Source organism: Chlorocebus sabaeus, chromosome 10 (genome assembly GCF_047675955.1).
Source record: "Chlorocebus sabaeus isolate Y175 chromosome 10, mChlSab1.0.hap1, whole genome shotgun sequence".
In the NCBI taxonomy this organism is placed as follows: domain Eukaryota; kingdom Metazoa; phylum Chordata; class Mammalia; order Primates; family Cercopithecidae; genus Chlorocebus; species Chlorocebus sabaeus.
In genome coordinates this window covers 87,482,470-87,507,399 of record NC_132913.1, presented here as the reverse complement: position 1 = coordinate 87,507,399, position 24,930 = coordinate 87,482,470, and the positions used below count along the sequence as shown (strand labels likewise).

General features: G+C 41.7%; 1 protein-coding gene across 9 annotated transcripts in view; it reads right to left on the bottom strand.

The window, feature by feature from the left end:
- The window catches only part of SPATS2L (spermatogenesis associated serine rich 2 like), a 171,939-nt gene extending 159,934 nt beyond the window's left edge, over positions 1-12,005 (bottom strand). For 2 of the 9 annotated variants that reach the window (XM_038001789.2, XM_007965781.3), the window contains exons 1-2: positions 11,190-11,222; positions 8,997-9,198 (exon numbers count right to left, since the gene is read on the bottom strand). In XM_038001789.2, the coding sequence (XP_037857717.1) occupies positions 8,997-8,999 (3 nt within the window). In that variant the 5' untranslated portion in view covers positions 9,000-9,198; positions 11,190-11,222. Of the gene's footprint in view, positions 1-8,996; positions 9,199-11,189; positions 11,420-11,510; positions 11,605-11,814 lie in introns of those variants that run through there. The other 7 variants (XM_007965779.3, XM_007965777.3, XM_038001792.2 and 4 more) reach the window with 7 other exon arrangements.
- Positions 12,006-24,930: the final 12,925 nt, after the last annotated feature.

Sequence of the window (24,930 nt, the reverse complement as noted above, 5' to 3'; positions counted from 1 at the left end):
GTAATCACTACAATACATGAAAGTCAGCCCACACTGAGAACAATATTGCCTCCAATCAAAATCATTCTTACCTTAGTATACTAAAGCTTTTTCCCTCTTGTAAGCAAGAAAGCTACAACAAAAGAACTTCCCAAACACCCACAGCTAAGGAAAGAATGGCTCCAACAAAATAAGTGTGAAAAATCTGTCCCTGGTGTCCAATTCATATACAAATCTTCTTTTTCAGGATATTTTAGTGGCTTTCTTTATTTGTAATCTATCAGCAAAGAATAGAAACAAAAATTTATTTTGATGGCAGTGCACCTGACTATTCAGAGATTCAAAAACCTGCTTTGTTAATTGTTATGCTATCCTGGCAGAGGATGTAAACATGTCTTTTTTCTAAGGCTTCATGCTATACCTATAATCTCAGATGAACATTTTCACAAATGCAAACCACAGGGAGGATGGGACTTAAGCAAAATGTGAAGGCAACTTCCTTCTGGTCCTTTTTCACCCTTGGATGAGTAAAATCTGGGCCCCTTGCCCCAGATTTCATATCCTCTTCCTGACCAGTCTCAGGGAAAGGTCTATAAAATTATTCAACATAAGGAGGGTGAATTGAGATACACTGAGATATGAGGGTAAGTTTGACTTACCACCTCCATAGCATTTGCATTTTAGGCCCTGGTGCCAGGCACTTTATATTTTATCTCATTTAGTCATAACAAAATATAACAAAATTGTAGGCATTACTTCACTTCATACATAAGAAAACTGGGGTTCAGAAAGATTAAATAACTTGCTCAAGTTCATATAGCCAGTAACTGCATGACTCAAAATCAGGTCTTTCAAGGGCCAAAGCCTGTCCTCTTTTTCTTCTAAATCATACTCGTCTTAGGAAACTAGAGTTTTTATAATGTAGGCTTTCACATATTGGAGAGCAAAAAAGAGAAACTTGATATTTGAAGTGCCCTTTTCAGCAGTATGCATTCTGAAATCACAACATAAAGGCGGCCACCTTTCTCATACACACATAAGACCACTAGAGACAAAGACATGAATGTATCATAATTTAAGAAAATCAGTCCTATATCTGTCTTCCCTTCTCCTTCCAACTTGTACAAATGGGACTCAGAGACCAACGGGACAGCAAACTAGCAAGCAATGTTTGCTCTCAGGGGTCTGGAACCAGGGAAAAGCCAAGCTCTAGGCAAGTTATTCAATTCTAAATATCTATTAGGTTTCCTGACCCCTGCTGGTAGTTCTCAGTACTAAAGAGGCCTAGAAGGGAGGAGCAGTGGTCCAGCCCTAGGGACACTACTGTCCCCAGAAGGCTTGGAGAAATGTAACAGGACCCTTACCTGAGACAACTTGGGGTCCCTCCACAAGAACACAAATCCAGGACTTGGGAATGTAGGAGACAAGGTGGAACCCAGTACAAAAGTGAAAACTCATTTACCCAAGAACGAGACTGAGTTATGGCTACCTGGCTAAACTACCTGGACAAGGCAAACTGCAAGGTTGATCTGCTAAGTCGCTAAGGTTCAGATGAAAGGAAGCTGTATTCCCTCTGGAAAGGGCCTAAACTGGTCCTAGATCCTGCAAATGAGGGAGAAATAATCACATCAAGGTAGTCACCACTCAGGCCATTTTCTATAATATAGGACTTTCAAACTTTTGTTTTTAGCACAAGAACCTAACAAAACCTTATACAAAAACCCCTAACAAAACCTTATACAAAATGCCTACTCATTAAGCAAATAAAAACAGCTGCCCAGGTTGAAACCAACAGAGGAAGTTCTTCTCAGAATTTAAGAGTCCAACAGACTATAGCAGGCAAACCACCACAAGAGAAGACACTGAGTCACACTGCCTATCAGATTTCACTGGAATCTAATCCTACTGGACTGTCCTCTTGATAGTCACAGTTTCTTCCCATCAAATCTTCCAGGAGGGCTTCCCCTTCCTGATCCAACCTGATAAGATGTGGTTTCCTACCAAAGGTTGGCTTTTGCACCATGAACATATAAAGCTCTGCGTTTTGTTTTGTTTTTTCTGAGATAGAGTCGCTCACTGTCGCCCAGACTGCAGTGCAGTGGCGTGATCTCGGCTCACTGCAAGCTCCGTCTCCTGGGTTCACGCCATTCTCTTGCCTCAGCCTCCCGAGTAGCTGGGACTACAGGCACCCACCAACATGCCTAATTTTTTTTTTTTTTTTTGTATTTTTAGTAGAGACGGGGTTTCACCGTGTTAGCCAGAAGCTCTGCATATCTCTTAAGGCAACACGTGCTATCTTCCAGGTCTTTCTGACAGCCCATATGCCCTTCCCTCAAAGCTCTTCGAACCAACTCATCCACAGATTACTGCCCTCAGCGTCTTAAGGCATAACTAATTCTGTACAGCCCTTATCAGCTTGGGGCACATCATTTTGTTTGACGCACAATGACTGTATGGTGTGCATATTTTTCAGACTCCAGATTCACTGATTCATTAACTTGTTCAGGATCCTACAGCCAGAGAGTAGGGAAGTTGGGACTTAACCCACTAGGAAGAATCAATGGCAGGATGGGGACTCTCAGAGACCTGGCTCTCAAGGTTTCAGCTGGTGCCTCACAAGTAGGAGGCTTCCAGGGAATGTGACTCCACTTTCCCTTCCCTTGTTCCTCCTGTCTACCTCAAATCCTTCTACCACACCACGAAAATTCCTGCCTCCCACTCCTGATGATGGCTGGGTGGGCCTGCTGAGACAGATGTGCTTTAATAGTGCTTTCCACACTATACCCATTGTACATATAACTCCTGGCTGTAGTGTTCAGAATCTGTCTCTCCAATTCTGAATCTTATCCAAACATTTCATATCTCTGGATAGAAAAAAATGAGCAACTGCTACTTCTCTATGCCAATAGGACTGACTTAATCATTCAAAAACCTCATGGGCTTGGCTCGTACAGGATGCATCTCCTGGGAATGAGATGTTCCCTAACAATGCTGTCCAACAGAACTATAATGTGAGCACACAGGTGGTTTAATTTTCTAGTAATCACATTTTATTTTAATATTTTTTCTTTATGTCACATGTTAACATCCACTAAGTAATCACATTTTAAAAAATAAAAAATATGTGAAATTAATTTTAGTAATATATTTTGTTTAACCCATTATATCAAAACTATTGCTGTTTCAACATGTAGTGAATATTACAATTTGTTAAAGGAGAAATTTTACATTTTTTATATTGTCTCAAATCATGGTGTATTTCACACTTACTCACATCTCAACTTGGACTAGCTGTATTTCCAGCGCCCAACAGCCACATGTAGCTAGTGGCTACAGTACTGAACAGCATGTCTATCATCTCGCCTCTGTTCCCATCCCTCCTATCATTTCTTTCCTTTAGTGGAGATGCTATGGGCAGGGGCAGACAGTAGGGACCAGGATCATTAGAAGAGACTGACACACACCTGAAGGGAAGGCCCAGATCACAAAGAAGCTTTCGTGCCATACCAGGGAGCTTAGATTTTAACTTGAAGATGCAGAAACTCTTCTGAAGGATTTTAAGCAGTGGAGTGTCGTAATCAGATTTGCCTTTCAGAAAGGCAGCAGTGTGAGGAACAAACTGGAGACAGGCCAGGCAGAAGCCAGAGAGACCAGTTGTGAGGCTGCTGCAATAATCCTCAAGAGAAGGGATGAGGGCCCAAACCACGGCAGTAATGAAGGTTATGATACATGGAGAAAAGGGCAGATTCAAGAGAGTCTAAAAAGACAGTCTTACATAAAATGTAGGGGTTGAAGAAGGCAAAGAAGTTGTCCTAGGTTTTAAACTTGGTGAAGCAGGTTTCATTCATTGAGATAGAAAACACAGAAGGAGTATGCTGGATTGAAGTTGGGGAAGTGATGTTTTGAACTTGTTGAGTTAAAGATACTTGGAACACATGTCAGATAAGATTTCAAGGCCGGAGATGCAGATTTCCAATGGAATCAATGGCATATAGGTGGCAGTAGAAGAAAACAGAAGATGTGCTGCCACAGGGCAAATATGGAGAGTGAGCAGAGGGCTGAGGGCTCAACTGTAGGGGATGCTACTGTTTGAGAGGAAGGGAGGACAGTAAAGAGAAGTCCAAATACACAACAGCTGGACAAGAAAGAAAATTAGGAGAAACGGTTAACTCAGAAAACAGATGGGCAACATTTTAAGAATGTTGTGACTATCAACATTTTAGATAATGGTGGTCCATTATCTAGACAGAGGTGGTCATTAGGAGAGGACAGGAGTGTAGGGGGTTGAAGATGAAAGGAAGGTGGCGAGGTGCAGGATGTATATGAGGACCTGAACTTCAAGGAGCTGCCTGCTAAGACCAGGAATAAGGAAACATACCCAAACCTAAAAAGAAGCGACCAAAGGCATTCATCATTTTCTGTTTTTATAAAGAACAAGGCTTATGTATGTTTATAGGCTGAAAGAAAAGGATAATTGAGACCCTGAAGAAAAGATAATGAAGCAAGATCCCCGAGGAAGCAAGAGAGATTAGTCTCAGACTGGAATAAGGGAGAGGAAGAAAAGGAGTGGGAAGAGAGCCTGCCATTTATAAGGTACACAGATCACCACTGCAAAACCATTTTTCCTTAATTAGAAACATAAATGTAATATAGTTATCCGTGAAGGCTTTCTCTTTCTTTAATAGTACTACTTATCATGTATAAAATCAAATAAATGCTGAGCATGGGAAGAAGTCACTAGAGCTCCAGACCTGTGGTCTTGGTAGATTACATAGCCTTTCACACACCTTCAAACTACTCTGAAACATCACCTCAGGTGATACTCATCACCTGCAGAGCCACAGGGGTTGTTGACAGCTAGTACCTCTCTGACTTGTTGGTTTCTGTGCAGACTGATAGGTAAATATTTTCAGTGTCACCATGTGTTACCTCACAGGGTGGTATCACAAAAAGCAGGGCCTGGGTTTCAGACACCAGATTCATCTGCCACTTATCAACTCTGCAGACTCAATCAAGTTATGTAACTTCCCTGAGCTTCAGTTTCCCTGTCCAATAAGGATATATAATCCTTACCTTCCAAGATTCCTTTGAGGTTTAAATAACGTGATAAGATGATCAATAAGTGATAACTATGATGATGATGACTGTATTCACTTTGTTCTGAATCTCTAGGAACTGGGTGCTGATATTGAATTAGTACTTTGCAATAGCTAGCATCTTGATCCCTAAGGTGAATTAAAGAATCAATCCTAGTGTTAGGAAGGAACCTTGAAAATCCATAAGGCCACCTAATGTTTGCATCCTTTCTTCATCTCAGTGCATACGCAGTTTCTGCCCGCAAACTGCCTGGGCTTTATACCTGCTCTACAAATTACTAGCTACTCAACCTTTCTAGGCTTCAGTTTTGCTCTTCAGTAAAACTGTAGTAACAGAAGCATGTACTTCATAGCACTGTTTTGAGAATAAAGGAGAGAATGCATATAATCAAATAAGATATTGCCTGGCATAGGCTATGCTTATACATGTTTAGTGATGGGGGCCTATCACCTCCTGAAATGGCACAATCCATAATGGTGCAACTTCCCATATATTGACCCAAAATCTGTATTCCTCAAACATTCCCACTGGCCCTAGCTTTACAGACCATGGGAGTAGTTCCACAAAATCAGAATGGGGGTTCTACATAACACTGTATTTACACCTTTACTCAGCTCGGCTAGGTGCACTGCGCAGTGTCCCACAGATGACTGGCTGCTTGGGAACACAATCCAGGGTGGATCTCTCATTATTTACATTACTGTGAAAGTGTCAACCTTCAGTGGCATTTCCATAATGCAGGAGGCCTTTTTGGGCATTCTAAGTGAGCTGGATGCTATCCAGGAACACACTGGTTATATTGCTTCCAAGATTTATTTTTCGCTTTGTGTCACAGTCAGTTCAGCACTTGGCACCACACGTAATTATTGCAGGTATCTATATATCCTTTAGGTTCCATTATTGAACACTGCAGCCCACCAATGCTCAGAAGACTCCTACCTGCGTTCAACTCAGAAGCAGGAGTACTATAAGAGCGCTGATGTAAAGCCAACAAATTGGCCCTGGAATTCACTCACATCACCCTTCCCTCACCCTTATATTCCCAGTAACACTGAAATCTTATCCAGATCTTTTCAGTAATCACCTCAAACAACTGTCATTCTAAGAAGACCCCCTCCACTCTCCAACAGAAGAAGATGTTTTTCCCTTCTGTGTTCTGTTAGACCTTTGTTTCTGGGATACGTCTGTTATTTTTCCTGCTAGGCTATATACTCCTTCCCAGCAGAAATAGTGACTTGTACAAAATTCTTACTAAAGAATTAAATTTGGTCCTGAATACAATGGGATGTGGTAGACTCTTCCCTACATCACCTTTCACCCTCAGATGGGTGCCCAGATGTATTTTTTTTAATCTACAAGGATGCTTTTAAATGAAAAACTTGAGCAGCCTGCAATAAATACAGTCTGAAATTTTAGAGCCAGTTAGCTGAACTTTTATATAACTGATAACTTTAGCCTAATTGTTTGACGTATAAAATACTGGCATAAAGCCTGAATGCTTTTTTTGCTCAGTACTGGGGCCCATCACTCCACCTTAAAATAACTACAGGCTTCTTAATTCCAACTCACAACTGCCAGACTCCATCATTATCCCAACTCTGGGAAATGCCGAGTCCTCAGAATTCTCACAGCTGATGAATGGAGAAGCTGATTAGAACCACAGAAGAAAAATGGGGAAAAAAACCCTTGACAGACGCCTCCTTCAAATGCCTGTCCCTTTTATCCAATGTCAACATGAATTTCTAAGTTAACAAATATTTACTGAGGTCATGACTATGTGTCAGGCTGTGAGTTAGGCTCTGAGGACCCAATGGTGAACAGTACAGAGTCAATATCAAAGCCCATCATTTTTAAAAAATCACTCTTACATTTATTCATTTTATGGGTGTATTTATCAAGTGCTTCCTATGGCCAGGGCCTGTAGACAGAATAAAAGGCATATCAATGCCCTGAAGGAACTTGCTATCTAGTTGAGAAAGCAAGAATGAAGCATTGAAACAGCGTAAAAAAGGATCCGATGGTCTAGAGGAACTATGCAAACAAAAGGGCAGAAAGAACCAATGAGAGTAACATGATCAGGGCAGGCTGACTTGAAGAATGTGGTTAGGTCAGAGTAAAAAAGAAAAGAGACATTCTAAAAGGCAGGGCATGAACGAAAAAAGGACACATGAAAAGGAGCATGTCATCTTAGAAGGGCAGTGAGATCCAACTAGTAGAAACAGAAGGTTCATGTTGGAAAGAAGTAGAAAATAATTTGGTAAGTTAATCTGGGGCAAGACTGTGAGGTACACTGAAACCAAGTTGAGAGGATGAGCAATGGGGGAGGTCATGGAAAGTATTTGCACTATGGTGCAATACTAAACAATGCTACGATATTGTTCCCATGAAACAATCCTTGGAGAAGAGTTCGGAGGGAAGAGTTTTAGGAAGGTTGATATGGTGGAAGTGCATAGAATGCGGAAAACTCAATTCCAGAGAGACCAAGGTGTAGACTATAATCATCCTAGAAACAGTGATGGCTGACGGCCTCCTATCCGATCCGGGAGAGTGAAGAATGAAACGTTCATGGGCTTGGCTTGTACAGCATGCATCTCCTGGGAATGAGATGTCCCCTAACAATGCTGTCCAAGGGGTGGCTCAGAGAAACCATCAAAAAGGAAGAGTTAACAGGACCTGACACACAGTTTCACAGAGGCAGTGAGAGAGAGAAGTCAGCAATGGTTCCTACATCTCCAGTCTGGGTGATGAAGAGAATGCTAAACAGATCAAGAAGGGAAAGTCTTTTCATCATAAAAGGAACAAGTTTAGAGAGAATACAAAAAGTTTGTTATCAAGCGTGTAGTCTTTAGCTTGACAGCAGGACATCCACCATAAAAAGTCTATTAATTAAGCAAGCAGATAAATAGGAATGGAGTTTGGATCAGTACTAGAGACAAAGATTTGTATGATGTAAGGAAGGATAACATCACATTTAAAAATTTTGTATTAGAAAATAAAAACACTAGCTATTAAACAAAAATAATAAAAAATTATATAAGTTGTAGAGAGAAATATATCTTCATAAAACTATTTTTCTCAGCTATGCTACTTAGGGGATCCTACCCATTACCACAACACTGAAGGAATAAGCTTCTGCAGAAATTCAACATATGGCCTATTTACATAACAAGCATCACAACTCCAAATTAGCCATTTTGATGTGTCAAAGAAATAACACCTTCATAGCAAGACTACTTCAAAAAAGGGAAGAAAAAAGAAAGGTTTGTTTTTCTTCTATAATTATGTTTACTGGGTTTTTAACTGTTTGTAACATGAAAATCTTATTTTAATTGTGTGATTACACTTTAAGGCAAAACAGTGATGAAATGGATTAGTTGAATGTTGCACAACCATTCAGAGATCAATAAACAGACCCAATCACTTCAATCTGTCCATATGAGACATCTACTCTCATGTCCTGTCATGCTTGTAAAATCTACTCTTCTGTGCACAGAAATTATAACAAACATATGATTAATTATCACAGTCAAATGACAGTAAAAGTGCTACAGAAGATGGCTAGGAAAGAAGTACTATGAAGCAGTGACAAAGCAGCACCTGTCAAGTGCACATAAAACACACTCCACTCTTGTCATACACTGGGACAGGTGGTAGCAGCTTAGATCTTATGAAGAGCAACCTCAACTTTTTCCATCCTATCCAAACTGTAACCAGAAGTTCTTGTCCTGGCTCACCTCACAAAACGCTGATTAAAACGGTATAAAGTAATAGAATGAAGACCACCTATGCTCTTTCAACACACGACCATTCACGAATATTCACTGTGAATGATAGCACAATTCAGCAGACTGAGAAGCTGACAAAAATTAAGACCCAAAGTGAGATATTTCTAAAGCTTAACTTCTGATGTAAAAGCTTACCATTTAACGGGTCCATAAAATGCTTCAGATTGGCATGCAATCAAAGACTGCAACGGTGTGGCCTAAGTATTTCCTTTCCCTGATCCTTACTGGTGTGGCAGAGCAGCTTCACAAGCCCACAGATACCTCTCTCCACAATGGCCTCGTGAAAATCAGTGCATGCGGAGAAACTATTTACTGAAGACTTTCATTAGGGGGCTCCCTAAAACAAAATGAATACAAAAGGAGTCTTGATCATTTTGCCTGTCTAAATGAGCACATTAAACTAAGTTGATTCTTAGAAAATCATTTAATATTTTCAGGGATTAAAGAAAGAAAATTGCCAATTAATACAGTCTTTTCCCAGATGTTCAGTTTTTACTAACGTCGTCTTTAGCTATTCTCTGCATTCAAGTGATTGTATTTTTATGCAAATTATCTTTTGGGGCTAGTCTCTAGTTTGTGTGTCTGTGTGTGTGTATTTAAAGCCACACAGATACAGAATTTGACATGTTTTCTGCCACACAGATACAGAATTTGACACGTTTTCTGTTCTGCTGCTCCATACAATAGGTTTTAACACAGCTTGAGCTTCTTCCAAAACTCTAATTAGAAACGGCAGTATTTGCCTTGTCCAAATAGAAAACCATTCCCAAAGTTGATTTTTCCCCAGTTAAAATTCAACAAAGAATATCATACACAGATATTTTTAAACACGACAGTTACTAGATAAAACTGCCCTAACAACACATTGCTTTCTGGTTAAGCAACACAATTTCATAAGGCCTATCAAATACTTTATCCAGACGGCTACTCTATTTTCCGGGTATCTTTCAAAATAATTGGTTATATTTCTTGAAGTCTTTTTTCTTTATTCAGAATGAAGAGATTTCTGACTTCCTGTCCTTTTCCCTGCCATATTACATACATCTGCTTAAACTCTGGAAAACAGTACCAATCAAAGTGGTGATGAATCCTTCTTTTAAGACAAACTAAAACGATGTTAAAAACGTTACACCACCTTACTCTTTCAAGTACTGATATAAAACCACTTTCTCTAAACAGGTTCTAAAATTTCAGAGTTGTTTGTCTTAAAGTCTGTCGGCTTGTGAGGGAGCTGGTACATATTTTAATATTCAAATTTAAAAAATAAGCAAAGAAACTGTGTTTGAGGTTAAGGGTTTTCACTAGTTCTCAAGCTACAAACCCTGTAATACAGTAAAAAGAAAACGTACAGAAAGAATCTTTCACGAAAGTGTCAGGTCTCCAAAACCCTGACATCTGCTAAAACCAGGATTGAGGGGGGATGAGAAGCTCGTGAAGTTCACAAACACACCAACCCCGCGGGAACGCGAAACCTCCACTCGCGAAGACGCGACGCTTCCGCCGCATCCCCGCGCAGGTGAAGACTCGGCCCTTCAGCCCCGCGTGTGCGGCAGCGTGATATTCCGAGTGCGCCGGAGTCCAGCGGGAACGCCTCCCACGACACCCCCATCTCCCGCTCCAGTCGGCTGCCCGCGGACTCCGGGGTCCCCCTGCCCAGATGCGGCGGCGCGACCGCTTCATCCCGCGGCCAGGGCGCTCGGCGTCTGCTCCCGCCACCCCCGCCCGCCCCGCGCAGCGCGGACGCCGACGCATCCAGCTCCCGCTGGGTGCCAGGGTCGCGGGGTTCCCTGGGGCCGCGGCCCCCGCACCCGGCTGGGATCCGAGGGCTGGGTGGTCCCAGCTGACGTGGGCTTTGCGGCTCCGGGCCAGAGAGCGTCTTGTGGGGCAGTGGGTCTCCCTCCGGCTTGGGAGGGGACGGGGGCGCCCGAGCCGGGAGGAGGGCAGGCGAGGGACCGCGGCCGCGGGCGATTCAGATCCGGGGCGGGCGGGTCCACGTCGAAGCGCGGCGGCCACACGCTCGCCCGGGGAGCGCCACTGTGCGTCCCAGCCGGCGCCTCCTCCCGCTCGCCCGCGCCGGCCGGAGAAAGGAAGGACGGCGACCTTCGCGTCCGGTCCGCGCCACCAGCTCGCGTCGGCGCCGAGCGCGGGCCACACCCAGCGCCCCGGGAGGCGGCGGAGGCTGGGCGGCCCGGGCTGCGGAACGCTCGGCCCGGCCGAGTCTCCGTCCCGGCCGCGCAGGCCCCGCCGCGTCCGCCCGCGCCGTGCATCACCAGTTGGCCCGGCGTGGAGGGGGTCCCGGGCGACGGCGGCCGGGGGTCCCAGGCTTACCTCTGTGCCGAGCGCCGGCCGCTCCGTCCCGGGCCGGGGCCGGGGCCCCGGGGCGCGGTCGCCAGGGGAGGCGCCGCGGCGGTGGCGGCCCCTGCGGCTCGGAGGGCGGGCCGAGCGGCAGCCGCTGCCTGGGCCGCGCGCCGTCCGGAGCTCGCCCCGCGCTGCCGGCGCTCGCAGCGGAGGGCGCAGCCAGCTCGGCCCCCGGACTGGATTCCTTCACTGACACAACTCCGGCTCGGTCGCCCCACGCAGGGACATTCCCGCCCCTTGCAGGCTGCCCCCGCCCGGCGGTCCGCCCGCCCTCCCCTCGGTGTCACTCACCAGGCGCACACACCCTAGCCGGCGCCCCTCGCTCCCGCTCGCACACACAGCGCTGCTCACGCCTCTCTCGGGTTTTGTATCCGCTCACACGCACGTTCTGACACAGATCCCGTCCCTCCACACGCCCTCCCTAGCTCCTTTCCCACCCCACTTTCTAGAAGAATCCCCGTACAGCTTCCGCACTTTGCTTGCGTGCTTCAGAACGACCTCCTCGCCTTTCCCCAAACCTCCACTTCACCGAAACTCCCCGTTATTGAAAGATTTTGTGACAATCCGCACGTGTTGCAGGAGAATCATCTCCTACCCGAGAAAATGAACTTTGCTCCACCAGCACTGTCTGCAAATACGAGATGTTTCACCATTTAGAAGGTAGTAATGCTTTCTGGAGAGGATCCAAGCTCAAAATGTAAACAAAGATAGCCCATTCGAAAATGACCTGAAAAATCAGGCGCGGAAAAAGTGCTGGGGCTCGGTCGGCCCTTGGAAACCCGGCCAACCCGGGGTGTTCCGCTTCCTCCTCTGCGCTGCGGGTCTGCACACTGGGCTCCAAACGTGTGTGTAATAACCAAGTTACACATGGGCACCGTGGGCTTCAGCCTTGGGTTTTTGCCTGGGAGTACAGTAGTCGGGAGAGTAAAAGCAGTTTCTCAATCATTATTCATGATAGAAGCACTTTAGATAACACTCCTTTTCCAGAGGCAGTAGAGTGAAATGTAGGCAGCTCTCCAATTCAGTTTGTTTGTTTAGAAGGGTGACTTCTTAGCTTCCTTTTTTTTTTTTTTTTTTTGGCAATACCAATAACTGTTTCTGAGCGGCTCCTTGGCTGTCAATCTCCTTACAAATATCAGACCAGAGTCAATTATACCTCTCGAGCTCCACACTCTAATGGGCCTCTAAGTGCACTGCAGAATTGTACATTATCCGATGTTCAGGAATTCATAATTTGAAATAAAATACAAACACCTTTCGGATAAAGTTCAAATCTGCTAACATAATGTGGCCCTGTTGACAACGCACTGCTGAAATAAAGAGAGAGCTAAAAGGAAAGGAACTTTTCTTGTGTGACTTGGAGTGGTGGTTCTTGCTACCTTATTGTCACCTTCGATTGATGTGTGGATTATATAGTTTATTTAACAAACATTAGCAAGTGCTTTATAAGTACTAGCTCATTTAATCCTTCAAAGAACCGCATCGGGTTATTTTTGTCCTGTTTTACAGATAAAGAAACTGAGGACTGGGCCCAGTGGCTCACACCTGTAATCCCAGCACTTTCGAAGGCCGAGCTGGGCGAATCTCTTGAGCCATGGAGTTCAAGACCAGCCTGGGACCATAGTGAAATCCCATCTCTACCAAAACAAACAAACAAATAATAATAATTGGCCGGGCATGGTGGTGCACGCCTATAGTCCCAGCTACTCAGGAGGCTGAGGTTGCACTGAGCCAGGATCACACCCCTGCGCTGTGGTGTGGGCAACAGAGCCAGAGCCTTTAAAAGAAAAGAAAGAAAGAAACTGAGGCACAGACAGGTGAAATAAGTTGCCTAAGTTTTTAGCTAGTAAGTGGTAAAGGAAGAATTTGAACCTAGACCGTTGAACCCCGCCTGTGCTACAGAGAGGAAAGCTTGCTTCTGGAAGCCATACCACACATAAAGAACAAACATCCTATTGCTTATTAAATTTAGGTGTAATAAGTAACTTGTAACCATTTGACTTGAAATGTGATGCACTTCTTAGGTCCTCTGGCTAAATAATTGATTTATGTTTTTGAGAGATTCCCTCCATAATTAGAATTCCAAAATTAATAATAAATTACACTTTTCCTAGGAAGGGCTTTGGAAATAACATTGAACTCAAGTCTTCATTCTTTTCTTACACCACTTCATAATCTTCCCAAGACTCCAAATCTAACTTGCTTAGTGAAGTCTGACAGAAGAAAATGCTTTCAAGAACTGAATATGACCAGAGGGAAGAAAGGGTTTTAAGAAGACCATATATGGCCTTGATAATCGAAGGCTGCTTCTTACTAAGTACTGTAGGTAGGAGCTATAAGAATAAATGCTGTATGTGTTGAGAGCAAAGATGTTAAAGCAGGGAATCAATGAAAAAACAGAGACTAGGCGGCTAGGAGTAACCACTGTACCACAGACTAGGCTAAAAGTAATTCTCTACTGGGAGTGGAGGCCTAGCCCATGAAAAGACAAGTATAGAATAACTTCGAAGAAAACAATTATATCTTTCAAGAGTTAGCTAAGGGGCCCAGCCAAAAAAAAAAAAAAAAATCTGAGTTTTAAGAGTTTTACAGACAGTGTATTTCAAATGAAACTTGAACCTTTTGCTGTTCAAATTAATTTCTTCTGGAAATAAGAAGAACTTCTGTTAGAGAGGATTTAATATGCTTATTAAAACATGTAAAAGCTTCTTGCACATCATATAACTAACAAAGCATTATTTTTTTGAGTTAGGCATAAATGGAGATATAAAAGTCTGAAGAAATAAAATATGAATAAGATATATGTTGGTGTTTTCACCAGATGGTGAAAGTTTATTTGAAAAATTACATTGTTTAACATCTTGATCTGTGTAATGCTAGTTTGACTGTATTGTTCAAAATGATTCTCTGTGATTACAATCCAGAGATTGGATCACATTTTACTATTTTCTAAACTAAACAGAAATGTGAAGGTCTTTTCTTAAGCGAACAAAACAAGAACCATAAGAGCAGATGTTTTCTGAGGGGTGAACAAAGGATGTTCGTTTATATTTTTTAACATTTCCATATAGGTATTTTTAATCTGTGCATACTGCTTTCCTCCACATTGTCACCTACACTCTTTATTCGGAGTGCTTAATTGTAAGCCTGGAGAAACAATGCCATATTCTTCAATAAAGCTGACTCTTTTCTTGCAGTATTGATTTCTGCAAAATGCCGTATTCCCTGCTTGCCACCCCTAGATTGTACCAGGCTCCTGATTCTCTAGGCATGATCGTTCAGAGCAGGGCTCACATTCGTGGATATAGCTCAGATCCTGGAAACCTGTTTTAGGCTATGATCAATTGTGACTCTATTAGGATTTTGATATCTGAATAAGTGGTGGGGACAGAGAGGAATTTTAATTGCTAGGCTCCAGATCACTAGGCAATATTCAGACTTATTGGGGAGGGCACCTACCATCTAGGATCTTGGACTTTGTGTGCAGTGACTGAATGGAATCTGGGTTATCTCCCCTAGGGAGGGGATGAAATATGTGTTCTGTGTTTGCTAGTGTGCAATCCAGTAGGGCTGCTCACAAATATTCCAGCTCTGCTGCCTTCGAAGCACATGATGAGATAACATTTCCCCACCTAACTATAGTATAGCCCTGTGAGTTGCTTCAGTCAATGAAAGGTGGCTGGAAGTGATGAGTATCACTTTGGGTCAGAAGTTAAGAGTTGGGACATCAGTCACCACATTCTCTTTTCTTCCTAGTGCAGCAACATCAAGGTGCATGGTGGTGACTGCTTCATCAGACTGGAGTGAATGACAACAATGAGCAATGCCATCCCTGCTGAGCATTAGTGGACATGTAGTATGATCAAGAAATAAACCTTTGTTGTTCTAAGCAACTGATATTTGATGGTTGTTTGTTTCTGCAGTGCAATCTAGCCTATTCTGATTAAAAATAGGAAGGAAGAAAGAAACGGATAATTGCAGGGTACACCTTGCAGAATATGGCTAATTATTCCCTTTCCTCTTCAGCGCACAATACATTCACATTTCCTAGCTTCCCAAATTGTTAGGTGAAGCCAGGGACTGAATTCTGGCCAGTGGAATGTAGGTGAAAGTGTTGTACTCCCCTTTCAGGCCTCCTCCATGGAAAGCCTCCCACATGATGTCTCTTTCCCATCTGCCATGTGGAAACTAAGGACCCTGAGACTTCAAAGCAGAAGTCAGCAAACTTTTTCTGTAAAGGGCCAAATAGTAAATACTTTAGCCTTTGTGGATCATATAGTCTCTATCACAATTGCTCAACTCTGCTGTTTTATGGAAAGCAGCCATAGGCACTATGTAAACAAATAGGCATGACTATGTTCCAATAATCCTTTATTTACAAAAACAGACAGTGGACTGCTGTGACCTGTGGGTTGTAATTTGCTGACACCTTATCAAGAGGAGGGTAGAGCTAGGATGGAAGGAGCCTGGGTCTGTGAGTCACCCTGTCACTATTTCTTATAGACACTCACAAACACCTGATATTAAAACATTTAATATAAACATTTAATATACCTGTGTCTGCTTGTTGAACACCCACAGGTGTTATCTGAACACCCACAATTGTTATCTGAGAAAAAAAAATCCTTCTGTTGAATGAAGCATGACTAATACACTGTCTTAGCTCATATTCCAGAAAAATTCCAGAAGGATTAATAATCTAAACATTAAAAACTGTAAAAGACTAAAAGAAAATATAGGAGACTTTTACAATATTGGTTATCTTTATAATTACTAATTAGAAATATCGTGAAAAAATTTCAGAAACTGTAACAGAAAAAAATTAGACAGGTAAGACTACAAAAAATTTTAACATTTCTATCAAACGAAGCGTACCATAAAAAATGTTACCTAAGGGGAGAAAATATATGCAACATGTATACACAACAGGAAAGGGTTAATATGGGTAATACAGACAGCTTCTTGAAAGCAATATGAAAAAAGAGAAGAAGCAAAATAAGAAAATGGACAAAGAAAATAGACAATTCTCAAAAGAAGGACTATGTGCTAATAAGTATCTGAAAACATACCCAACCTCATCAATGATCATAGCATAAATAAAAACAAGATAGCATCTATGATTTGTCAGATTGGCAAAAATAAGTTTACTATCAGGTGTTTGTGTCTATAAGAAATAGGAACTTTCATACTTAGCTGACTGAAGCATGAATTAATAAACATTTTTGGAAAGTAATTTGCAGTACCTATAGATATTGAAAATGCATGTATCCTTTAACCACACTTTTCCACTACAAGTGATTTTATCTACAGAAATATTAAGTGTGCAAAAATATATTTACAGATATGGCGATTGTAATATTATTTGTAAGGGCCAAAAGAATTTGGGCCACATTCCACTGTTATAAATAGAGGAATGGTTCATCTATTTCTCTATTTGGGCACATCTATACTGTAGAAAAACAAATAGCTGTTTAAAAATGAGGGAGCTATGTATGTGTTGACATGGAAGAGTGTCTATGATATATTTTTGAGTGATAAGAGCAAGTCAGAACACTGTGTACAGTATGAGCTCTAAACAGCAAGGGGGCAGGGTGGGGAGGATGGAAATTCTTGTCTCTTGAAGGATACTCACACTGTTGACCCTGGTAACCCTTTGACCCTTAGGGTGATGGTGAAAGGGGTGAAACTTGCCCTTTTAACTTTGTGCACATTTTTATCATTATAATTTTTTTTAAAGTAAAAAGATGGAAGGCAACAGAAACTAAAAGAAAAACCCATCATGGACACTGGCCAACGCCAAGCAGTTGAGGGGAAGGATGGATGGGCAGAGAAACAAAGACTTGTTGAAGACCTGCCAGGGCAAATCCAAAGGGGTGACTCACTCCCTTGGTGTTCTGGTGCAGCAGATCAAGTTGTTATGACCTGAGACCAGGGCTCTGCTTGTAAATTTTCCAGAAAAGATGAAGACTTGGGGTGAGAAGAGAAAGTATAACCTTGCTGGCCTGAGGGTAAAACATGTTGGAAAGAAGAAACCCAAACAATGCACTTTGGCTGAACTTGTTCAGTCTATACAGGAGCTAAATATTAAGTTATCTTTTCATTGTTTCAGGCATTTTTTTGTGTTCAAACCTTCTCTCCTCAGAAGAGTTGCCTGAAATGAACATGTACCTAATAGAGGGAGTTTTTGTTTGTTTGTTTTAAAGGTTTCATGTCACTGTGTATTCTAGGAAGATAATTTTAGGTTCAGATTGTGCCAACAGAAAGACAAATGGAACCAGTGTGTATTCTAAGTGAATAGGCTATCACTCATTCAGGATGCATGCATTTGTTCTCTGATGTGTACAGATGATCCTTGAGCAACATGGATTTGAACTGTGTGGGTCCACTTATATGTGGATTGTTTTCAATAACATTTACACCCAGTGTGCCTGCCTCTTCTGCCTCTTCTTTCACTTCCTCCACCTATTCTGCATGTGCCAACCCTGAGAGCAAGACCAGCCCTCCTCTTCCTCCTCCTCCTCAATCTACTCAATGTGAAGACAGTAAGGATGAAGACCTTTATGATGATCCACTTCCACTTAGTGAATAAAAATATATTTCCTCTTACTTATAATAATTTTCTTAATAACATTTTTTCTCTACCTTACTTTATTGTAAAAATACAACACATAATACATATCACATAGCTAATCTACTGTTTATGTTATTAGTAAGCCCTACAGTTAACAGTAGGCTACTAATAGTTAAGTTTTGGGGGAGTTGAAAGTTATACCCAGATTTTCAACTGCATGGGGATCAACACTTCTAGACCTCGTATTGCTGAAGGGTGAACTGTATTAGCATCTTCCATTTACCAAGAGCAGTTTTTGTCATAAATCTGATTACCAGTGAGATAGAAAATCTTGCATGTTTATTAACCATTTGTTTTAAGTAATGTCATGTTGATCTGTTATTTAACACGAAGTTTTATTTTTATTGAATTTAGCTTATACTCTAAAATTCTCTACAATAGTATATATTATTTACCTTACAAGCAAAGGACTACTGGCGTTGTTTCTGGATGTCACATTGGGGAGGTTTAATGGGTCTTATCATAGACTCAGATTCAGTTTTTAAAGAGAAACCTTTGAATTCATCTGGGTCACAGAGTAAGAACAAGCTGCAGGCAGATGCAGGCATGTTTCTGGTTAGTTGTGCTCTGAGTGCTTTTTGCCCAAGTCTTCCCAAACGTGGGACTGGCCTTGCCTAGCATGGGGTACCTGAAGCATACCCAAAGCATGGGATAGGCTTGTGACACTGCGATGGCATATTAGTTTGCTAGGGCTGTTATAACAAAAACCCACAAACTGAGTGGCTTAAACAATAGGAATATATTGTCTCATAGTTCCAGAGACTGAAAGTTGTCTCACAGTTCTGGAGGCTGAAAGTACAGGCAGGGTTGGTTCATTCTGAGAGTTGTGAAGGAAAGGTCTCTCATGGCTTATGGATGGTCATGTTCTCCCTGTGTCTGTTCACATCATCTTCCCTCTACATATGTCTGTCTCTACGTCCAAATTTCCCCCTTTTCGCAGGACATCAGTTATATTGAACTAGGGCCCACCCTAAGGACCTCATTTTAAAGCCCCTATCTCCAAATAAGGTCATTCTGAAGTACTGGGGGTTAGAACTCCAACAGATCTTTTTTGGGATGGCACAATTCAGCGCTTAACAGATGGCATAATAATTAATTGTAAAAGTGGGATTAGAGCCAGGGCCTCTGACTGGCTCCCTAGCATTCTTGATCAGACTGTATTATCTCTACATTTCAGGGTCTCTTCGCTGCTCTTTTCCCCATGTTCCTATTGATTCCTGTGCATTGCTCTATCACAATAATTAGGTAACTGTATATTGGCCTCCCTTATGGGACTTATGTGCTCCCTGAGCAGGGACTGTGTTCTTTGGTCCTGGTGTCTAGCACGGTGACTGGCCCAGAAAAAGTGAATGAATGGATAGTGATATAATATGTGTGTTTAAAAAATATTCATACTGTCATGTGTCTTCCTGATTGCACAACTAAATGTAAGTGAGTCTAGACTCACCCCTGTGACACAAAATGACATGCAACTTGAAACTTAAAAGAAGAACTTATTAAATACTTATTAAAATACGTATTATATACATTGTGGTGCATTGTAGGCAGCAGCTTCTAAATAAGAAGGTGGAATAAGAAAGTCCAAGACAGAGAGAAAGGATCTTTATATTCAGCTTCTTCATAAATGAAGCAAGTTCAGCCAAAGGATATTGTGCTCTGCTTACACTAGTAATGAACTTTAGATTTAAAGTCTAATTTAAAAATTACTGTTAGAGGAAGTAGAAATACTTTTGTGGAGATTATTCTGTGGCTAACAAATAGCATTCATGGGGAAGGCCTATGGGAGCTGTGTGTTTGTAAAACCTACCGAAGACAAGTCAGGAGGGCAACTTAATAGCAGTTCAAGTGAAAACGCAGGGATGTTTATGAGTGAGCTCTTCTGTCTCCACTGAAGACAGAACAAGAATAGTTTATGCTACCACATGCATGGGTTCAGTTGACTATGAAGTAAGAATTTCCCAGTAAAATATCAAATATCAGGGTGGCTCAAATTCCAATGCAAGCTGTAGTTTTACATCTTTCTACCATTTAAATGAAATCTCCTAAAAGATATTGAGCCAAACTCTTTCACACTTACTAGCCCAAGACCATGGAAATGTTACATCATTTCTACTGAGGGTCAGTTTCCTTACTCATAAAATGGGCTTAATGATAAGGTTAGAGGAGATTGCACATACAGCCTGTAGCACAGTTCCTGGTACACTGAAACTGCTACAAAAATAATATCAAGGATGAAAATGAGAGCAAATGTTTATTAATTATTTACTATATGCTAATCACCATTCTGAGCATTTAATGTGTTTTTTCATTTTAGTTTTACAGTCATTGTGTGAGGTAGATGCTTTTACATCCATTTTATAGATGAGAAAACTAAGGCACAGAGAGATTAAGCAATTTGCCCCAAATCCCAGGGCTAGTAAGTGGCAAAGTTCTAATATGACCCAAGCAGTCTGTCTCCACAGCATGTGCTTTAGTCTATAATATTAGCAAATGCTACATGTTTTTAAACAAAGAAATATTAGCTTCTCAATATAATAAAAAATTGGCATAGTCTAGTGGTTCCCAGGTTTTCATAATCCTTTTTATTCTTTTTCTTCCATCAGTTGAATAATTTTGTTTACTAAAATACTGTAATTGTAAGTAATAATTAATTCATTTTTCATTGTTATTAATCAAAGACATATGGAACAGAGGCCCTGATCAATAAGAGGTAATGGCATTATGAGAATTGATACAATTCCTGTCAAAGGCAAAGCATCTTGACATTTTGGTTCATTCATGCAGCTTGATCATTGCACAGTGTGCACCAGGCTTTCTGAAATACCTGTAATCATTAATTGGTCCTCTTTCACCCAATATTAATTTCACAGAAGTTAATATTCTGTGATGAGTCATCTCTGATGTTGATCAATAAATTCCCTCTACTGAAATACCAGGATGTAGGTTTTTCCCCCACAAATGATTCCTCCATATGATTATATGTGTTCTGAAGGCATACAGATGGACTACATTAGCAGTTCTCAAATAGCCAGGTCAGCAGTTTTGGAAAAGTCTTTTTAGGGTCCAGGATGTATTTTCAAAATATATATTCCATGATGAAATGTTGAATCACTGGCTATAGCTGAGTGTGGAAGGGTTATCTGTAAGCTGGAGACTGAAGATATAAGGATCTCAGATGAGAAGTGTTGTTTGTGTGTGCGCACACGAGCGTGCGCATTCAGGAGTCAATGACGGAGAGAAACAAGCAATGGCGTGCTTGTAGACACCTCTCTGGAAAAAAAAGAAAGCCCTGATTAATAGTGTTTGCCAATTTCCATGTTGTACATACTCCTACCATGGCTAATTTCAAGCTACCAACAGTTTAACAAGTTATATTTTTATAATTATTTTGTTTTTAACAATCAGCTCTCCCAAGCCAATACAAGCCTGCTCGAACAAACCACTAGAAGTAAACACACTTGTTTATCATCAGTCTCAGGGTTCAGCCTGGAAATGCTACTAATGAAAATAGGTGTCTGATAGACCAGGTGAAGGAGAAAGTCAAGAAAACATAATTTCAAGAGGACTTTGAAGACTGAAGACTTAACAGCCAGAAAATGATTCTGAGGCAAGAAATCTACCAAGAGGAGAAATGTATGAAGGTTGCAATCCAGTTATCAAGTTGAGAATGAAAATCTTAAGTATAGGGCGTATTGTAGAAATCATGACTGAATAAACAAGGGAGGAGAAGGGAGGAAGATGCTGCAGTTCAAGCAGGGTAAGGAGCTGTTGCCCAGGACTAGATGTGTTTCAACCAGATGAAACACATCATGGCCCCTTTTCCACATTTACCTCTTGTGCAATATGCTCATCTTCCCTTCCCCAGGGGAACTGTAAGCATCTTTGGCAGTACTGGAAAGTACTGTTTACCAGGAATTAGTAGACAAAGTAATCTGAGCCTGGTGTCAACAACCTGGAAGGTCAATTAGGAGAAATCAAGCAACCGAACAATCATGTCGATAAACATAGCAATAGAAACATTCAAAGCAGACTATATTTGGAGACCCAGGTGAGTGGTCAGCAGGCAGGCAGATGTAGAGAAGTCTATCAGGTGATATCAAGTCAGAGTTGTAACACAGGACACTGGTTCAGGGAAAGAGGGCGGATATAATGAGAATGGCAAGTTTCTAAGCCAGGTAATTCTGTTAGGGGCTGCTAGTTGCCTACCTAAAATCTACTGTTTCCTTTTTACTTAGAACCCTGGTTTCATTTTGTTAGCACAGCAAGGTTTGGCCATATGACTAAATTTTAGCCAATGAAATACAAGGATAAGTTTCTAGGTGGAAATCTCTGGAAAGTTCTGTAAAAAGAGGACAAATGACTGCTTTGTGCCTTTTGCCTGCTTTCCCCCTTTCTCCAGTTTTTTCCTTGGAAGACAACCCTGATGGCTGGAGCTTCAACAGACAATTTGGGCCAGGAGGTAAACTTGAAAATGAAAACCAACGCCAGGAGTGGTGGCTTACACCTATAATCCCAGTGCTTTGGGAGACTGAGGCAGAAGGATCACTTGAGGCCAGGTTACAAAAAGTTAAATTAAATTAGTTGGGTATGGTGGTGTGCACCTCCGGTCCTAGCTACTCGGGAGGCTGAGGCAAGAGGATTGCTTGCAGGAGTTCGAGGCTATAATGAGCTGTGATCGCAGCACTACACTCTAGCCTGGGTGACAGAGTGAGACCCTGACAGAGAGAAAGACAGAAAAAAGGAGGGAGAGAAAGAAAGGAAAGAATGGGAGGAAGGAAGGAAGGAAGGGAGGAAGGGAGGGAGGAAGGAAGGAGGGAGGAAGGAAGGAAGGAAGGAAGGAAGGAAGGAAGGAAGGAAGGAAGGAAGGAAGGAAGGAAGGAAAGAAAGAAAGAAATAGAAACCAATGCCAAGGCTGGTGTTCCAGTAAGAACCCATCTTGGTCTCTGACTACTGAGAAGCCATCGAACAGTCTGAGACTATCTACTTTTGGATGTTTTTTATGTGACAGAAAAACTTTTATTTAAACCACTGTTATTCCCTACCTTGGTTACAAGCAGCCAGTTGGAATTCCTGTCTGATGTAGCCAGGTAACAAAACAGGCACTAAGGAATAGGAAGCCGAGAAGGGGATTATGTTTCAAGAATTCTAGTACAAGGCAGGGAAAAAGGAAGAAGCCTAGTTGCTAGGACCAGAACGTAAGATGAAAACCAGAATAGCAACACTCCTCAAAGCCTAGTTCACTGAGAGAGCTACTCAAATCCAAATCCAAAACCCTCCCACCAAGCATTTTCTTTTCCCAATAAGCCACAGGCAGAACAGCCACGACCTACAGAAAACAGCCAAATGCCTGCAGCTGTGAGCAGGTGTAAGATGGCTGTAAGGGCCATCTCACGGGAGGGGACCAGGTAGGTCATTAAATCAAAGAGCGAATGAACTGCATCTGCAGCCGTGGACAAAAAGAAGCAAAGATTTCAGAGATATTTCAGTGTCATTCTCATTGGGGAAATCTATCAGCATCTGGTTGCTAACAAGCCTGGGGATCATACTCTAGGCCCTGCCTGCTCTGGCACTTTAAACTCCCCCCTCCTATCAGGACCAGATTCCTGGGTGCATGAAGATGGCAGGAGAGGAAAGAGTGTAAAGAAGTGGAGGTGGTGGAGGGGAGAGGTGGAATTGGAAAGGAATAAGGGGGCCAGGGACTTGAGTGAAGGAGAAAAAGGATAATGGAGCAATGACTGCCATACATTTTGATCAAAATTAGGAAACTATGATTGTGTTCACATGGGGGAAAAAAGAGCAGAGAATTGAGAGACAGAAGTCTAGACACATGAACATCATCTTTTTAATGCTCTAGTGTGTTATAATGTCCTGTCTGAGAAGGAATAATTCAAATATCCAACTGTTTCTTTTCTGCCTCCTTTACAATAACCAACGTGCAAAGCAAGAATATTAGTGTACCAGTGTTTGGCTTCCTCAATGCAGTGACACAAAAAGTGCTCTCACCAAGGCCACTGGAGACATAGTTGCTAAATTCGATTGACACTGTTCACTCCTTATCTTTTGCATCCCCCGAGTCATTTGACACTGTCCTCCTTTTGAGAACGCTCTACTCCTTGTGCTGTCGCTGTGAGTTCTCATCCAAACTCCCTGCTCACTTTCTTTTTGGTCTCAAATTGGCTTATCTTCCCTCTCCTGCCTCTTGAATGTTAGTGTTTCTAGTGTTCTGTCCTCAGTTCTTTCCACTTCTCAGTCTAGAACCTATTTCTAGGCATATCTTTCATGCAAGTTATTTCATTAACTCTGTATATCTGGTAACTCCAATGTCTATATTTTCAGATCAAAAATCTGTCCTGAGCTCTAAACTTCTATATCCTAAATCTACACACACACAGCTTCAGTCCCACAAGTCCAAAATTTGAGCCCTCCAAACTCTGAAAGCCTTTGGAGGGTAACAGTTGCATCTCATATCTTCTTAAAAAATAGCTTCAGTGCATGGAAGCATTCAGGAAATATTGTCAAATGAAAATATGGCTGGATATTTTCAACAAATGTATACTTAAATTTCATTTATTTAATATTTTATAGAGGTATAATTGACTAACAATAAATTGCACATATTTAAAGTGTACAATTGCATAAGTGTTGGCATATATATATGCCTTTTAAACTTTCATCACAGTCAAGATAGGGAACATAGTCATAACCCCTAAAAGTTTTCTGTTTGTGTCCCATTGTAATCCCATCCTTATTTACTTCCCTCTCCCTCCGGAGACCTCCCCTCACCCAACATTCTGCCAGGTAACCACTGATCTAGTTCCTGTCAGTATAGATTAATTTCCATTTTATATAATTTTATATATATTTTATGTATTCTTTTTGGGGAGGGGGCTGGCTTCTTTTACTCTGCATAATTATTTTAAGAATTGTCCACATTGCTTTAGGTATCAATAGTTCACTCCTTTTTATTGCTAAGTAGTATGCTATTGTAATGGTATACCACAGTTTGTTTATTCATTTGCCTGTTGATGGAGACATGTGTTGTTTCCAGTTTTTAGCTATTATCAATAAAGCTGCTGTGAG